The 15,037-nt window shown below is 52.0% G+C and overlaps 3 protein-coding genes across 3 annotated transcripts; 1 reads left to right on the top strand and 2 right to left on the bottom strand.

Annotated features, from left to right (window-relative positions):
- Nucleotides 1-509: 509 nt before the first annotated feature.
- Nucleotides 510-2,146, bottom strand: JN550_010072 (uncharacterized protein; the record flags this gene model as incomplete). The annotated part of the gene is made up of 3 exons (XM_049308286.1): nt 510-593; nt 695-1,735; nt 1,832-2,146. 3 exons carry the CDS (start codon nt 2,144-2,146, stop codon nt 510-512), a joined length of 1,440 nt encoding a protein of 479 aa, XP_049168000.1.
- Nucleotides 2,147-7,157: 5,011 nt separating this feature from the next.
- On the bottom strand, nt 7,158-9,304 carry JN550_010071 (uncharacterized protein; the record flags this gene model as incomplete). The annotated part of the gene is made up of 2 exons (XM_049308285.1): nt 7,158-8,916; nt 9,042-9,304. 2 exons carry the CDS (start codon nt 9,302-9,304, stop codon nt 7,158-7,160), a joined length of 2,022 nt encoding a protein of 673 aa, XP_049167999.1.
- A 1,290-nt stretch (nt 9,305-10,594) lies between these two features.
- JN550_010070 (uncharacterized protein) lies at nt 10,595-11,002 on the top strand (the record flags this gene model as incomplete). Its single annotated transcript, XM_049308284.1, has 1 exon — nt 10,595-11,002. The coding sequence occupies one exon, from the start codon at nt 10,595-10,597 to the stop codon at nt 11,000-11,002; it is 408 nt and encodes a 135-aa protein (XP_049167998.1).
- Between the last annotated feature and the right edge of the window lie 4,035 nt (nt 11,003-15,037).

Genomic DNA, 15,037 nt, shown 5'->3' with positions numbered 1-15,037 from the left:
CGTTGGTGGTCGGTTAAGCGAGGAGGAACCCAGCGCGATGGTACAGAATCCTATGCCCGATGTGACACATACGTACATACATAAAAAGTGGCGTTTTAGGTGTAGTAAGCATGGCAGGCTGTAATTGCCTACGTCCTGCCAGCCTTTACCTCGACCTCGCTACAACAGGTAGACAAACACAAGAAACAGCAGTAGGTTGCTCTGGATTGGGCTGGCCTAGTAGTCGTGTCACGCGAGAACTGCAGCTGGGTTATTATCGTTTCTGCTTATTCATAGTATCTATCCGAGGCGATCATCATGACAGCCCATAACAGTTTTTGCCGGATTTCCTTCACACTTCATCCAGCAGCCCGTTTGGTTTGGTTTCCCCCTTGACGCCTGTGCAATGCAAACAGAGAAACAGGAATGAACACGTCCCTGTGTAACCATTCTCGCTCGTCCGAACACGAACTGCCGAGAACTCATAAACCCTCCTCTCGACAAGAGGAAAACGGGTCTCCATCAGTCTTCTAGTTGTATGTCCGCGACAGGTTGCGCAGATACCAGTCCACCAACTTGCGTCCGACCTTGGCCTCGGAAATGTGAATCAGGTCCTGCATGTCTTGGTTAGTACATCGATGCACGAAAAGCTTGACCGTAGCACAGAAAAGCTTGGTTGGTCAAGCGAAATCGGGGCAGGGAAGGAGATACGTACCCCTTGCATGGCGTAGTCGAGGTCACTGACGTTGACCCATTCACCATCGAGCAGGCCCTGGTCGGCCCAGCGCAGCTGCTTGGTGCGCTGCTTGTTGACCAGGAGGAACGAGCGGAGCTCCTCAGGTTGCACCTCCAGGAAACCAGCGAGCTTCTTCAGGTCCATGGTCGTGTACAGGCGCAGGTAGGATCGGACGGTGGGGTTCCACATGTTGGTCTTGACCTCGTCCATGAAGACCGACAGGTGGTGGTCAATGGGGTCAACGTTGGCCTCCGGGTTGTCGAAATCCGGGGGGACGGGGGAGATGAACTTGGGGCAGGCAGCGCGGAACAGCTCCTCAAAGATGGGGAGCGAGTCGGGGCCGCCGCGCTGCAGCTTCAGGAGCTGGTCGCCGTACTTCTCACGCAGGGCGGTGTGGATGGTGTCGTCGAGACGGGTGGGGTGGAAGGCAACGCAGATGGCGATCAATGCGTACATCTGGTCGTTCTTCTTGGTGATGGAGTCGTACTGGGCGTTCTTCTGGAAGTTCTTGGTGCGCGAGACGTAGACCAGGATGTGGCTGAACATGCGGATGGCATCGGCGTAGCGGTGCATCATCATGTAGGAGAAACCGACGTAGTAGTAGGTGGTGAAGTGAGCGGCCATGACGCGGGCGAACATGGCCTTCTTGTTGAGCTCGATGTCGTCGAGGGTCTTGAGGGCGAGGCTGAAGTCTCCGAGAAGACAGTGCACACGCAGCAGACCGATGATGGAGAAGTATCCCAGCATGCGGTACAGGTTCTTGGAGCCGTACTCGCCCGCGACGGCCATGGGTTCCTCGTTACGCTTCATGGCGGCCAGCTGCTCGGTGATCTGCGATCTCTGGATGAGGGAGTAGAGGACGTTGAGCACGCTGTAACAGCCCCAGGTGTTGGGGTTCTCCTTGAGGATCTGGCGCTCCTCCTCGTTGTCCCTGGGCTGGCGCGCGAGGCGCAGTCTGTAGGAGGAGAAGGAGTTGAACTGGTAGATGAACTCGTCGATGACATCCCAGGCCCAGTAGTACTAGAGATTCTCGATGGTTAGCCAGGTCAGGGTTCGCGGGACGGCATTTCTCGGGCTCAGGCTCGGGCTCGGGCTCGGGCTCGGGGGCCAACTAACCGACGGGGGCTCGAGGTCGACGGGGCCCTCGGAGTTGAGGATGAAGTGGAAGAGGTTGCAGTAAGCGTCGTAGCTCTGGAACTTGACCTCGAGGGGCGCGGAGAAGTCCAGGGGCTGGGCGGCGGCGACGAGGCGGGACTGGATGTCGTCGGTCTGCTGGGCCATGGTCATGGAGCTGACGCGCTCGAGCTCGTCGCCCATGCCATCCTCGTACTGGACCTGCTCCTTGTAGTCGTTGACCAGGGCCTCCTCCTCGACGTCGCTGTCGTCGCCCATGGAGCGGATGGGCCGCTCGCCGTTCTGAAAGGCGCTCATGTCGGCTTTGGGGGGTGCGTTGGGTGGTTTGGTGGTCGTGTCAGGCCCCGCCGCTGGACGATTTTTGACAGAGGGGCGCGCGATCACGACGTTGCGGCTGGCGGGCTGCGAAAATTGCTGCTGCCCACCCTGCCGAAGTTTTGGCGGGCAACGAAATTAGGGTTTTGTGGCCCCTCAGTTCCTCAGTTGGCATCCTAGGTATGGCTGTGGCTGTGGAAGGGGTCCCTAATCGTTATCGTCGCCCAACCTGTACCCCTCCAGCCCCTCTGGCCCCTCTGGTCTATCTAGCGCCCGTCTCCCCTGTCTTTCCCTTCGACTGTACTCGACTGGGTGTCTGCAGGTGGTGAGAGCGGGGTCGTCGAGGGGCTGCTATGGAACTGACATGTTGCCCCTCCTTCACTCGGCGTTAGATGTAGTTCAGATCTGTAACAGGACGCGCGAGGCGGCGTTTGATCACAGCCGGTGAGTCCGTCAGGACCGGAGAGTGTGTCTCTCTTTCCGAATTACGAATCACAGACGATGCTCCAATCAGCATCTTGAATTGGTCTTCAGCGTAGCATAAATTATCCCCCAGCTGTATTCATGGTGAGGCGAGACCTGGACCCCCGAAATCATTATGAGCCATCCGTCGAGGTGGGGCAACCCAGACGTCACTGCCCAACTGCGGCCGAAGAAAATGAAAAAAAGCTCCCATACCTAGGTAGCTGACCGTGGCCTGCTATTAGTCACCATCACCAGGCGCAGAATCATACATAGAGACGAGCGAGCACTGTCCTGGGCAGTCCATATACCCAAATCCTGTGACCCCAGACGAGACCAGCTGAACCTCAGCACATCCCAGATCCCAAGTAGACCCGCAGACAGAGTGCAGTCACAGCACAGGTCGTCTGGACTCACAACCTAAGCTCTTGAAGTCCCAGGTGTCTGTTAGCCTGAGCCTGTGTCTCGCGTGCAGTGAGGCAGTTCTCCCCTATCTTAGGCCCTCCTCCAACGCAGTGTATCACCATGCCTGTCGTTAGCCCCGAGAAGCTGGCTGGTCTCCAGTCCAAGGCCGACGATGTCCGGAACGTAATGTCTCCCTTCTCCATGACTTCCACTATGGACATGAAACCTGACAACCACCTAGATATGTATTCTTGCGCATGTAGACCATGGCAAGACCTCGCTGACAGATGCCCTCATCGCCACAAACGGCATCATCTCCCCAAAGATGGCTGGCAAGATCCGGTACCTGGACTCGAGACCGGATGAGCAGCTCAGAGGCATTACCATGGAGTCTTCGGCCATCTCGCTGTACTTTTCCATGCTCCGGAGATCAGCCCCGGACGCAGCCCCCGTTCCCAAGGAGTATCTGATCAATCTCATCGACTCGCCTGGTCACATCGATTTCAGCAGTGAAGTCTCGACGGCATCGAGGTTGTGCGATGGCGCCATAGTGCTGGTAGATGCCGTGGAAGGTGTCTGCAGTCAGACCGTCACCGTGCTGCGCCAGACGTGGATAGAGAAGTTGAAGCCCATCCTGGTAATCAACAAGATGGACCGTTTGATCACGGAGTGGAAGATGACGCCTGGCGAGGCATACCTTCACCTGAGCAAGCTGGTCGAGCAGGTCAACGTCGTTCTGGGTAGTTTCTTCCAGGGCGAGCGCATGGAAGAAGATTTGAACTGGCGTGAGCGAATGGACGAGAGGGTAGCCGCTGCTGTTGCAAAGGAGGCCGAGCTCGCAAGCCAGGCGACCGAGACGGACGAGTTGCAGTTCCAAGAAAGAGACGACGAGGAGATCTACTTCGCGCCGGAAAAGAACAACGTCATTTTCAGCAGTGCAATTGACGGGTGGGCTTTTACTGTACGCCAGTTCGCCAGTCTGTACGAGAAGAAGCTCGGTATCAAGAGAAATATCATGGAAAAGGTCCTCTGGGGTGACTTCTACCTGGATCCAAAGACGAAGAAGGTCCTCGGCCGAAAACATCTAAAGGGCCGAAACCTGAAGCCCATGTTCGTCCAGCTGGTCCTCGAGCAGATCTGGGCTGTCTATGCTGCCACGACTGGTGGTGACAGCGGAAGGGGGTGAGTAACCCGGTAATCAACGCTCTCATATGTACTAATACTCTTCCTAGTGATCCGTCCCTGTTGGAGAAGATCACCAAGTCTCTTAACATCACCATACCCCCTCACATCGCCCGGTCAAGGGATCCTCGGCTACTCCAGAGCACCGTCTTCGCTTCTTGGCTGCCCTTATCAACAGCCCTACTTGTTTCTGTGGTCGAATCTCTACCCTCGCCTATCGCAGCGCAAGCGGAGCGACTTCCAGAACTGTTAGAAGATTCCCCAGGCTCTACCCACATCGACCTCACGATCAAGGATGCCATGGTCAACTTCAAGACCTCAAAGTCCAGTCCTGTGGTAGCTTACGTGAGCAAAATGGTGTCCGTCCCTGAGAGCGAAATGCCTCAAAACAAGCGAAAGGTTGGGCAGCTTAGCCCGGAGGAGGCTCGCGAGCTTGCAAGAAAGAAACGCGCAGAGTTGGCGAGAGCACAAGCCTCTGAAACGAATGGGGTGGGCGACCTCACCCGCGCTCTGGATAGCACGACATTGGATGATATCGTGCCGGAGCCCGAGAAAAAGGAAGCCGATCCCGAACATTTGATCGGGTTTGCACGGATGTATTCTGGCACCCTCTCTGTTGGGGACGAGCTCTACGTCCTACCACCAAAGTTCTCTCCAGCTCACCCGCATGCTTCACCGGAGCCGAAGAAGGTGACTGTGACGGCGCTGTACATGTTGATGGGTCGAAATCTGGAATCACTTCCCTCGGTCCCGGCTGGAGTTGTGTTCGGTATTGGCGGTCTTGAAGGACACATCCTCAAGTCCGGCACGCTTTGCAGTCAATTAGAAGGCTCTGTGAACCTAGCGGGCGTCAACATGGCAGGTAAACCCATTGTGCGAGTAGCGCTTGAGCCTGTGAACCCAGCCGACCTGGACAAGATGATCAATGGCCTGAAACTACTTGTGCAGAGCGATCCCTGTGCCGAGTACGAGCAATTCGGAAGCGGTGAGCATGTGCTGATTACGGCTGGAGAGCTTCACCTGGAGCGATGCCTCACGGATCTGAAGGAGAGGTTTGCCAGATGTGATGTTCAGGCAGGAGCACCAATCGTGCCATACAGGGAGACAATTGTCAGAGCTGATGAGATGAAGCCGCAGGCGAATAAAGAGCTCGGACGTGGCGCGGTCATTGGCGTGACAAGCTCCAAACAGATTAGTATTACATTGAGAGTGCAACCCTTGTCTGGCAAGGTCACGGAATTCCTCCTCAAGAACTCGGGTCCCATTAAGCGAATCTACTCGGAACGCAACGCCCGCGACGACGCCGATACCAGTATTGGCGACATTGAAGAACAGGAAACAATCGAGGCCGATGACGACATCCTGGAAGGCAAAGGACTATCTTTTGAGGAGTTGAAGACACAGCTCCAAGCCACTATTGACAAAGGCAAGGGCCGAGAGGTCTGGAAAGGCTCGGTCGACAGCATCGCCGCGTTTGGTCCACGCAGAATAGGTCCCAACCTCCTCCTCGATGCTACTAAGGACGGCATATTTTCCAAGATTTTCGCTGCCAGTAGCGAAAACGATAAGCCAGCAGCTGATGAAACTCTCAGCGCAGCTCATCTGTGTGACAAGATCACTTATGCTTTCCAGCTGGCAACCAACCAGGGCCCACTATGCCACGAGCCTGTGCAGGGCATCGCAGTGACCATTGAGGATGTCACTGTGACATCCACCGAGGAAGAAGCGTCAGCTCGAGACAGACTCGGTAGGCTTACCGGTGAGGTCATCAAGACGGTGCAGCAGTCCATCCGCCAGGGATTCTTGGACTGGTCGCCCCGGTTGATGCTGGCCATGTACTCCTGTGAGATCCAAGCAAGCAGTAAGTTCTTCCTTCCCCCTCTCCCCCCAGCGCCTGTGTTTTGGTAACCAAGTGCACATACTTACTCCATTTCAGCCGAGGTTCTTGGTCGGGTCTACGACGTGCTCACCCGCCGCCGCGGCCGCGTCATCGCCGAGGCCATGAACGAGGGCACACCCTTCTTCACCATCTCGTCGGTGCTCCCCGTGGCCGAGTCCTTCGGCTTCGCCGACGACATGCGCAAGCGCACATCGGGCGCCGCCCAGCCTCAGCTAATCTTCACGGGCTACGACATCCTGGACGAGGACCCCTTCTGGCAGCCCTTCACCGAGGACGACCTCGAGGACCTGGGCGAGCTGGCCGACAAGGAGAACGTTGCCAAGCGCTACATGGACGGCGTCCGCCGCAAGAAGGGGCTTTTGGTCGAGGGCCGGGCGGAGCGCCGCGGTGCCGAGAAGCAGAAGACGTTGAAGAGGTAGAAGTAGAGGTAGTGAAAATAAATGCGTCATTTGAGACATTATAATGGGCTTGGTGCAGCTGTAGCTGATACACCTCGCTGATTGAAAGCTCATGAACCGTACTGAGAAAAGGTTTCCCTAGTCTCGACATACTATTCAGCTTCATGCACTGAAACGTATGGTGTTCTTGTTGTAGACCTATTCTCGAGACCTTAATTCGGGATGCCTGATGCTTGATGTGGCTTCCGAATTGCAGACTCTTTATATAGAAAATACGGGGAATGAGAGTAATGGAAACTTAACGTTTGGGTCCAAAATTACATCCAATCGTTGCGAAAATAGGGGCCTTTGAAGTTTATTGAATAATACTTATTGCGAAGTTAATCAAAACAAATCGGGTGCAACAGGGGGTCATTGAGAGGGGAACTGACAGGATTGCACGTTTCAGCGTCGAACGCTCGCGGTTACCGAGGCTTTTACTTTCTTTCAATGCTACCTTGATGCTCTTGTGATACAGCTTTAGCTGCTCTTCTGTTAGCGCTGTAATTTTATATGTAGATTGAGTATTAATATTCAGAAGTCCCATGTATTTCTCATAACAAATAGAAGACCTGACACATGACAAATGCTCGTCGGTGGGATTCCATTATTCTGCGACATCTGAACCTCCACCTGTGGCGGCTTTATCAGCGACCTCCTCCTCAGTCGTTCCATCGTTAAAAACTTCGGCTGGATCAGTTCTAGTTTTTACCTCACGGATGACTAATGTGTTCTGCCCCCCCGCCATCATCTCCAACTGAGTTCGGCCGTCACTATGCTCGTCCTCGCCGGAGCTATCTTCACTTATCACGCCTGTGCCGCCATCACTACTAGAATATGAGCTTCCGCTAGAATTCTGCCCCAGGTGCCATTGCTCCACGGCGGATAGGCTGTCTCGGATAGTAATATCCAATGTGTTGATGAACCCGCCATCTTCTCCAGGTAGTTCGTGCCGCTCAGAGTCGATCTTGAGCACACTAAACAGATCTATGTCTACAGATACATGGTCGGTGCGGTTTCTAAGCACTCTGTTCCATATGTACCTTCCTTCGAAGCAACTGGTTCCGGGATTGGCTTTGGGAATAAGGCCCACCTGCAATTGCGGATGGTCGTCTGTTTTCTCCTGAATACGTCCAATAACGAAGGCCAGCTCTTTGGAATTTGCGGAAAAAATCATACCGGAGAAATTACCGGTGAGACTTGGCTCAACATAGATGATTTCGGCCCGGTCTCTTTGAACCGGCAAACTTGAATTCGTGATTATGAAGATTGTTTCTTTGTTTTTGTTGGCGATTGACGTCCGGCAGTCATGCATGCGACGGATTATGATGTCTCCAGATGCAAGTTCAGGCTTCCTCTCCTTAGCAACGGTTATTGTGGATGTGTTACTCTTAATATTGTGAGAGTCTTTGCCGACCCAATAACGCGGAAGAATCTGCAGCTCTTTATATCGGCTGTATTGCCCTGAACCCCACAAAAGCAGGGGCAGAGAGATTCCCGCGGATTTGTCTCGGTCATCATTACAGAGGAGCATCCCACTGATCCCCCAGCGCAATTGGGAGACTGGTGGCTCGCCCAACGAGTAATGGAAAGATATCGACTTGGAGAATGGGAGTTCAATTCTCACCTGACTGCCGAGAACGAGAGGTGGGTCTGCCTTCTTATGCGCACGATCAACTGCTACGTAAAAAGCCTCCGCGAAATGTATTGGCGCAAAATTACCAGAAAACTCGAAGTCTTTTGGTGATTCAGCCAGCAACCCGTATAGCGGTTCGGAAGTTGCAGGCAGGAACTTGTCGAACTCATCCTGAATATTCTCAATATGATTAGAGAACTTCTCGACAGGAATTCCCCATGCATAGAGCGAATGATCTTCGGGGTACGTTTTCATAATCTCCTCTTGCAGTCGCTTGAAAGCCTTCGGGCCTTCGCCGTAGAGGAGCGGCAAATTGATGTCGAACAGTCCCAGTAGACAGTAAGCTGTATCCTCAGTGCGTGTGGTCACTCTTTTAGAAGCCCACGACATCCTTTTCGCAATGCTTGCCGAACCATGACTGACTTTGTGGAGAAGAATGCTCTCATCGATGCTGGTGATTTCCGAGATGGCTTTGCACATCTCGGTATCGCTTTTTGCCCCGAGATATGACCAATCCTTATTATAGATTTTGACATCCCGTGGAGCAATCAGCTCTTGTAGCGTCCAGCCGCGTAAGAACCATTTGCACTCTCTAAGTGCATGAAGGTCTAATGTATCTTTTGCATAATCGTCTAGGTGGACGTAGCAAACCGAGGACTCTTCATACCAACGAAACATCGAGTTGATTGCCTCGGACAGTTCTTGGCTGCTGTTCTTGTCGATGCAGCACCTGTGACGTCAGTGACCGCATGAAATTAAGGGCAAAATCCCCAATCTTGACGAGTGGATTGTCCTAACATAATCATGACTCCTGCCGGATGCAATGCGGGTGACCGTGCGGAAGAAAACACTTACGTGTCTATCCAAACCCATTCCACTTTACTGTTCTCATCTTTCTCCCCCTCCTGCTCGCTGTTGACCAGCTTACAACATTTCTCGATCTTCTGAAATCCCTGGCGAGACCTCACCTCGATGCGGGACGATCTATGCTCCCACTCCTGATACGAAACCTCCTGCCTTGGGTGGCCCCATCGATGAGATAGCACGGCATACTTCTTTGGAGCGTCCTCGCTGTAGAATTCCCTGATTTCTCCGGTTCTAGTGTTCAGCAGTCTCATGATGCCCAACCCAGTGCGCCGATTCTCAAGTGCAATCGGCCAAGTATGTTGAGGGAAGTAGAGCGACAGCTCGTCAGCAGCAGAGCGATGCTGCGGGGTGATCTCGGGGGCGAGGCTGTGGGATGCGGCTGCACATCTATGAAGGATTACGGATCGTAGCTGAACGCATTCACAGGTGTGTCAGGGTGGGTAGCATTAAAAGCAAGCAGACTGTCACTAAGGCGTTACGCCACTCCGTCCTCCATGATAAGCACGGTTGAATTGCGGGAGTGGGGGGCCCGTAACTCAGAAGACGTTCATCCTGTAGGTCTGAGCTGGCACCACATTTGGTTGCATCCAAAGACTTCGCGCCACTAAAATTATTGGCATACTGAGGGTGGAACTCAAGAAAAGCATTGCTCGTAATTTAGAGGACAGGACCGACATTCTCGTGGTGCCTGGTGTTTGCAGGCGTCTATGTAACTCCGCGTGGCGGCTGTTCGCTACCACCTTGTTCGGCACTCTAACAATCGATTTCACACCACGCAGTCTACACTGGCTCACCAATATCGCCCCACATCAGCAGTTGGCGCCGGTAGTTCGTTGCTTGCGGGTAGGCGATTGCTATAGGCCCCCCAGAGTGAGATCCTTGGGATATTATGCAGACGACCGACAGACTCAGGGATCAGGGGAGGGACATGACTGGGAACGGCTCGAAAATGTCAGCCTCAACCTTACTTCACACCCAGTGAAAGATTTCAGGACCTTGCTGGGTCGCTTTACGCTCTGTGTCGATATTCGCGTAACGGATAGCCTAGATATGCTACCAGAAAGTGCCACTAGTAATAGTAACAGTATCGGCCCTTTGTATGCCTTATACATGATGTGGTCACTCTTGGGCGGAGATGATGGACTTCGTGTTATAAAGCTGAAGATCTAGTTCCAAAGATTTGGTGCCGCCGCCCGTGACCCTTAGGCCACATTGTGGCTGGATGACTTCCTGGCCCATCCTCGATGGGCACCCATCTTTCGGCAGCTTAACATTACCTGGGGGATACGCCAGGGGAATATCAGTACCATGATGGCACTTGTCACCACGGAAAATCGCGCCAAATATAGGAGCTTCTACTTCCAGGAGCGCCAGACGGTGTCAGAAAAGCATTCTTCCACCAACTAGCGGAGGCTTCTCAGGTGCCAGCTCTCAGCGAACTGAGTCTCCGCGACACATTACGCGTCCCTCCAGAAACTCTCTGCAACGCCGTCGCTCGGTTCCAGGACAGTTTAAAGTTTCTCTCCCTCGTGAAGTGTGTCATGTCAGATGATGGCTTGCGAAACCTACTCAAGTTGCTCGTCGCGGAGCGCCTGCCGATGCTTGAAGCCATCACTGTGGCGGACTTCTCCAGACTTTTCTTCTATCCGCTTCGACTGAGACAGGACGTCTTGCAACATTGTGTCGGCAGATTTGACTTTACGCTGCGATACTTCGGAGGAAAATATCGCGTGAGCGGCGTGCGGTACCGCGGCGCTGGAGCGGGGATGCCGTCCGGGCTGCGTGCACTCGCGGACAATCCCACGTACTCAGTACCGGGGAGTCCTGGGCGGATGTATATGAAGCAGTACACGGGAGACAGCGTCGGATATATTGTTGATGAGGCACTCCTACTGGATTCAGAGGGTGCCTCTTTGGAGAACGAGTATCTGCATTTGTCTGACCTGTAGATGTAGAGTCAATTCATTTCCCACGGAAGACACCGCAGAGTCCAAAACATGAGATTTAAGACTTTTACTTTCCATCTCGTTCATGAATGTGCAACATAACCTGTATTGTATCAATACATACAGTTCTCCGCACTGTCCACCTCCCGTCTGATTCTTTCCTGGATTCTTGTTACTTCGCATTCAAACGAGTGCTCCTCTCCGAAAGCCAAGCCCTGAGGCAAAAATGCGGCCACTTTGATGAACATACTTGCATGAAAGTACTAGTCATGGCTGAGAACTTCCAAGTGTTCTGACCACACATCTGCGCGGCTCCTAGGCCCTAGTCTCACCGCTTTGAAAACTGCAATTTTTGAAATATCAGATTTGCGGCGACGGACCAAACGCTTTAACACGTCTTCTGCATCACTCTTTGTGAGGATTGTGCTATGTCTCCACCGTATACAGAACCAAATGGAACACCTTCGACCTATAGAGCGATCAACCCGTGCTGCACAGTTCGTTCCAGTGCAAGTCTGACAGGGCCTAATGCACTTGCCATATGAGGAGCTCGGTGTTCATTCAGCCGGCGTTCCCATTAACAAGAGTTATCTTGGCCCATTGCGTAGTCTGATATGGTCAGTCGCAAAATATCGATATACATCGAGGGTACAGTGGTCGGTGAGAGGTGTTAATTGGCGGGAACTAAAACCTGAGTAGGAACGTCGAATTGTCCCCCAAAATTTGAAAATGTGGCACCAACGATTACCCGCCTTGAGTTTCACTGGTCGGTGTCTTGTCGGCGGATATTCAGATCGGTATAAGGATCCCTCACTAAAGTCTCCTAACTCGCTGGTGGTCAAGAACCATCGACACTTTCATTGGCACTATGAGCGTAACCTCCAGCTCTTCATCTTCAAAGACAGGCAAGATATCTTTTGAGAACCTACGTGGCCAGATAAAACTCGAAGACGATGTTGATACCACCAGCGTATCGCTTGATGATCCTCCACCAAGGGAGAACTCGGCGAGGAAGACAGTTCTGCTGGCTACTCTATCATCGGCAGGCCTCTCAAATGTGTGTCAGCCAGTTCTTATCTTTGACGACCATTGGTACAATAAAATCTAATACATTGCCGCAAATCCTCACCTTTCAGTCTGTCGTTATAATGCTGCCGTCCATAGGCGAAGCTTTGCAGATACCCCCAACAACACAGCAGATGATCACTTCAAATTACAACATCTCTGCTGGCTGCATAATTCTTTTTTGCGGTCGTTTAGCAGACATCTACGGACATCTTGCGTGGTAACTCGACATCCCAGCTGAAGTCTAGCCGCTACTCATAGGGTTTGCTAAGCTTCTTCATACGCTATTATGCATCGTCTTGGGGGAGCAATTTGATACTAAAGACTTTGGCTATCGACTCGTGTCGTATCATATCCATCTTTCCACGACCGGGAAATTGTACGACCCGAGCTGTCCACCTGAATCCCTAGCTTTATGAATCCGGATCATGCGCGACAACCTCTATCTCCACCCTCATGTCGTCTTTGGCGAGCCTAGCCACACCGAGGCATGTCCAAATGGGTTGGTGGTTGGGCATCCATTTCTTGAAGTTACGTATAACAGCGCTCATGGCCTCGTCGTTGATCGGTACATGGTAAGTTGTAACTCGGAAGACTTGTGACCAGCCCTTCCCCCCCGCGTCTGTCAGCGCCAGCTGGACGTTTTCGAAGGCCTGGTCAATTTGTGCGTTGATTTCAGTATTGAAAACACCGGTATTTGGATCAAAGCCGCCTATAGGATTTACTTAGCATGTCGAAACATAAACTCAAATATTGGGTCGTCTGCACCTTGTCCTGCACATTCAATACGATCTCCGATGCGAACAGCCTGACTGTACCAACATCGCTCTCTCTGTGCCACACCACGACCTGGGTAAGCGTAACACTGGAGATGCGCCATTAAATGTAATTTTATAGGTAATGTGTACCGCCCGGTGTACGTTGACCCCGAAAAAAGAATCAGATACAGATGAAGGTGAAACTATATGCCCTTTATTTGTCCTTGATGGGACCTCCGCTGCGCCGCAGAGGCCCTGCCATAACTGCACCTGGCTGCAGCCCAATATTTTCTAACGCATAACACGTGTCAACAGTTAATTCGACAAGGTTCATTATGACCCACCTTAATTGTAATATCGCTCTAGGTGTCGTTTTGTAATATTTTGAAAAGCTCAATTCAGCAAATTTACTGTCTACCAATCAAGCACCCCACCATGAGTACCGAGGGCGCCAATAGCCAAATCTCGTAAGAAGCTTTAGCAATGGCCTTGATCTCGATGAGCCGCAGAATGAAATAGGTCGGGGACTGGGTGCAAAGATGGTCGTCATTGTTCACAACGAGAGAAACAAGGAAGCACTCGGGGACCAAAGGAATGTGCGCCTTATATAGGGCCACCCGATCGCTATGAGGTGTGAGTCAAAGTCAAGTCTACTTCCCGACCAAACTTCCGACGATGGGAACCCTTACACCGAATCAAGAAGTGTTTGTTTCAGATCGCAGCCGCCAAATATCCGGTCATGGATCAGGTTCTGCAGAACTCACCCGAAGATCACTAGGCGCGACTTTGCATGGAATTAACTAGTATTCGATTCCTGCATCACTCTGCAGCCAACGCTCCTGTCAGCAGAAAGAAAGTCCAGCCTCCAAAACCGGTCGTTTGAAGAAGATTTTCTTCGGTCTGTACTGCACACTCAACACGCACAGCAATGTGGTGCCAATCTTTTCAACTGATAATAAAAACGTGTACATGATCACTGGATCGCTGTCTGCCGTTTCCCAAGTAAGCCGTCTTGTCTACTTAACCGTTCCTGTTCACGTATCGACAGCATGGTAGGCTTCAGTGAACCATTAGAAGTTAGCTGCTGGGGTACCACCAGCTTTAGAAGAGCCAGGTCACGATATGGCCTACTAGAACCGCCGTATTAGCGACTGAACAAGTGAAAAGTTGATGCAGTGCAGCATAATCTATCTTTACCTAGGGGTGACAAATGCTCACAGAAGTCTTCGCACAGTGGTCCAAGTCGCCATAGAAAACGTGAAATCGCCTCCTGATTTCCTTTATATTTCTGTTTGCCTCAATGATACATTCCTGCTCGTGTAGCTCATGCAGGTTCATCAAGAGCATTGGACAAAGCGCAGTTGATGACATTTATCAAAGAGAAGCGCAAGCGCATGAAATTGATGGAGGAAAGAATGAGGCACCATGCTCAACTCGCCCATCAAAACAAGCCAAATAAACTTGAGTCCGAATGCAGATAAATCTACAGGACTTCCATCAAGTATCAATCAAAATGGCATCCAAGATTGACACACTTCTTGATATGGTATCTCGCAAGCAGATGTCATGTTGTGATCAGATCTTTAATCAGCTGGGACTTGACGTCGAAAGCCTCCTTGAGTAATCAAGCAGGTGCAGGGCAGAGTCTGAGAGGCTAGCTGAGTGCCAAGTCCTGGTAAAGACATTAACAGACTTGCGCCCAGTTAAAATTATGCAGCAAGAGGCAGTCGAGATCGGAACATCCAGGAATCAGATCCCAGAAATTTCAGACGCCCAGCATCCCACATATCATGGCTTCGATAGGGAAGCGGCGTATACTGGCTGTGTGTGTTGTTGTCCGTCCGTATAAAATTTTCTATTTTACCCTCCTAATTCAAATAAAATGGAAGCTATTTCCTACTGCGTCCTCCAAGGTTCAGCTTCAGACTTGGCTCGGCATCTATCGCCACTGGGCACTCCACTGGTCTCTGGCTCAATTCCGGCGCTAGATACGGTTGACTAGCCTGAAGTATTCCTTACGGACTCAAAGGGAGATCGCGCTGCTTTTAGCCTCGTAGCACTAGAGGTGTGCGTAAATAAATTGCCTCTGGTTGTATCCGGAGCCGCCTGGTTGTCAGGTGGAATGTAACTAATCTAACAGGTCTTGCTTCAACTCACCTGTGATTTGCTGGTAGGGACGAAGATAGGATCCTGTGGAGTCTTGTACCATCAAATT

The sequence above is a fragment of the Neoarthrinium moseri genome, assembly GCF_022829205.1.
Source record: "Neoarthrinium moseri strain CBS 164.80 chromosome Unknown scaffold49_Wmoseri_CBS_16480, whole genome shotgun sequence".
NCBI lineage: Eukaryota > Fungi > Ascomycota > Sordariomycetes > Amphisphaeriales > Apiosporaceae > Neoarthrinium > Neoarthrinium moseri.
The sequence above is the reverse complement of the archived record's forward strand: the minus strand, read 5'-3'. Positions and strand labels throughout refer to the sequence as shown.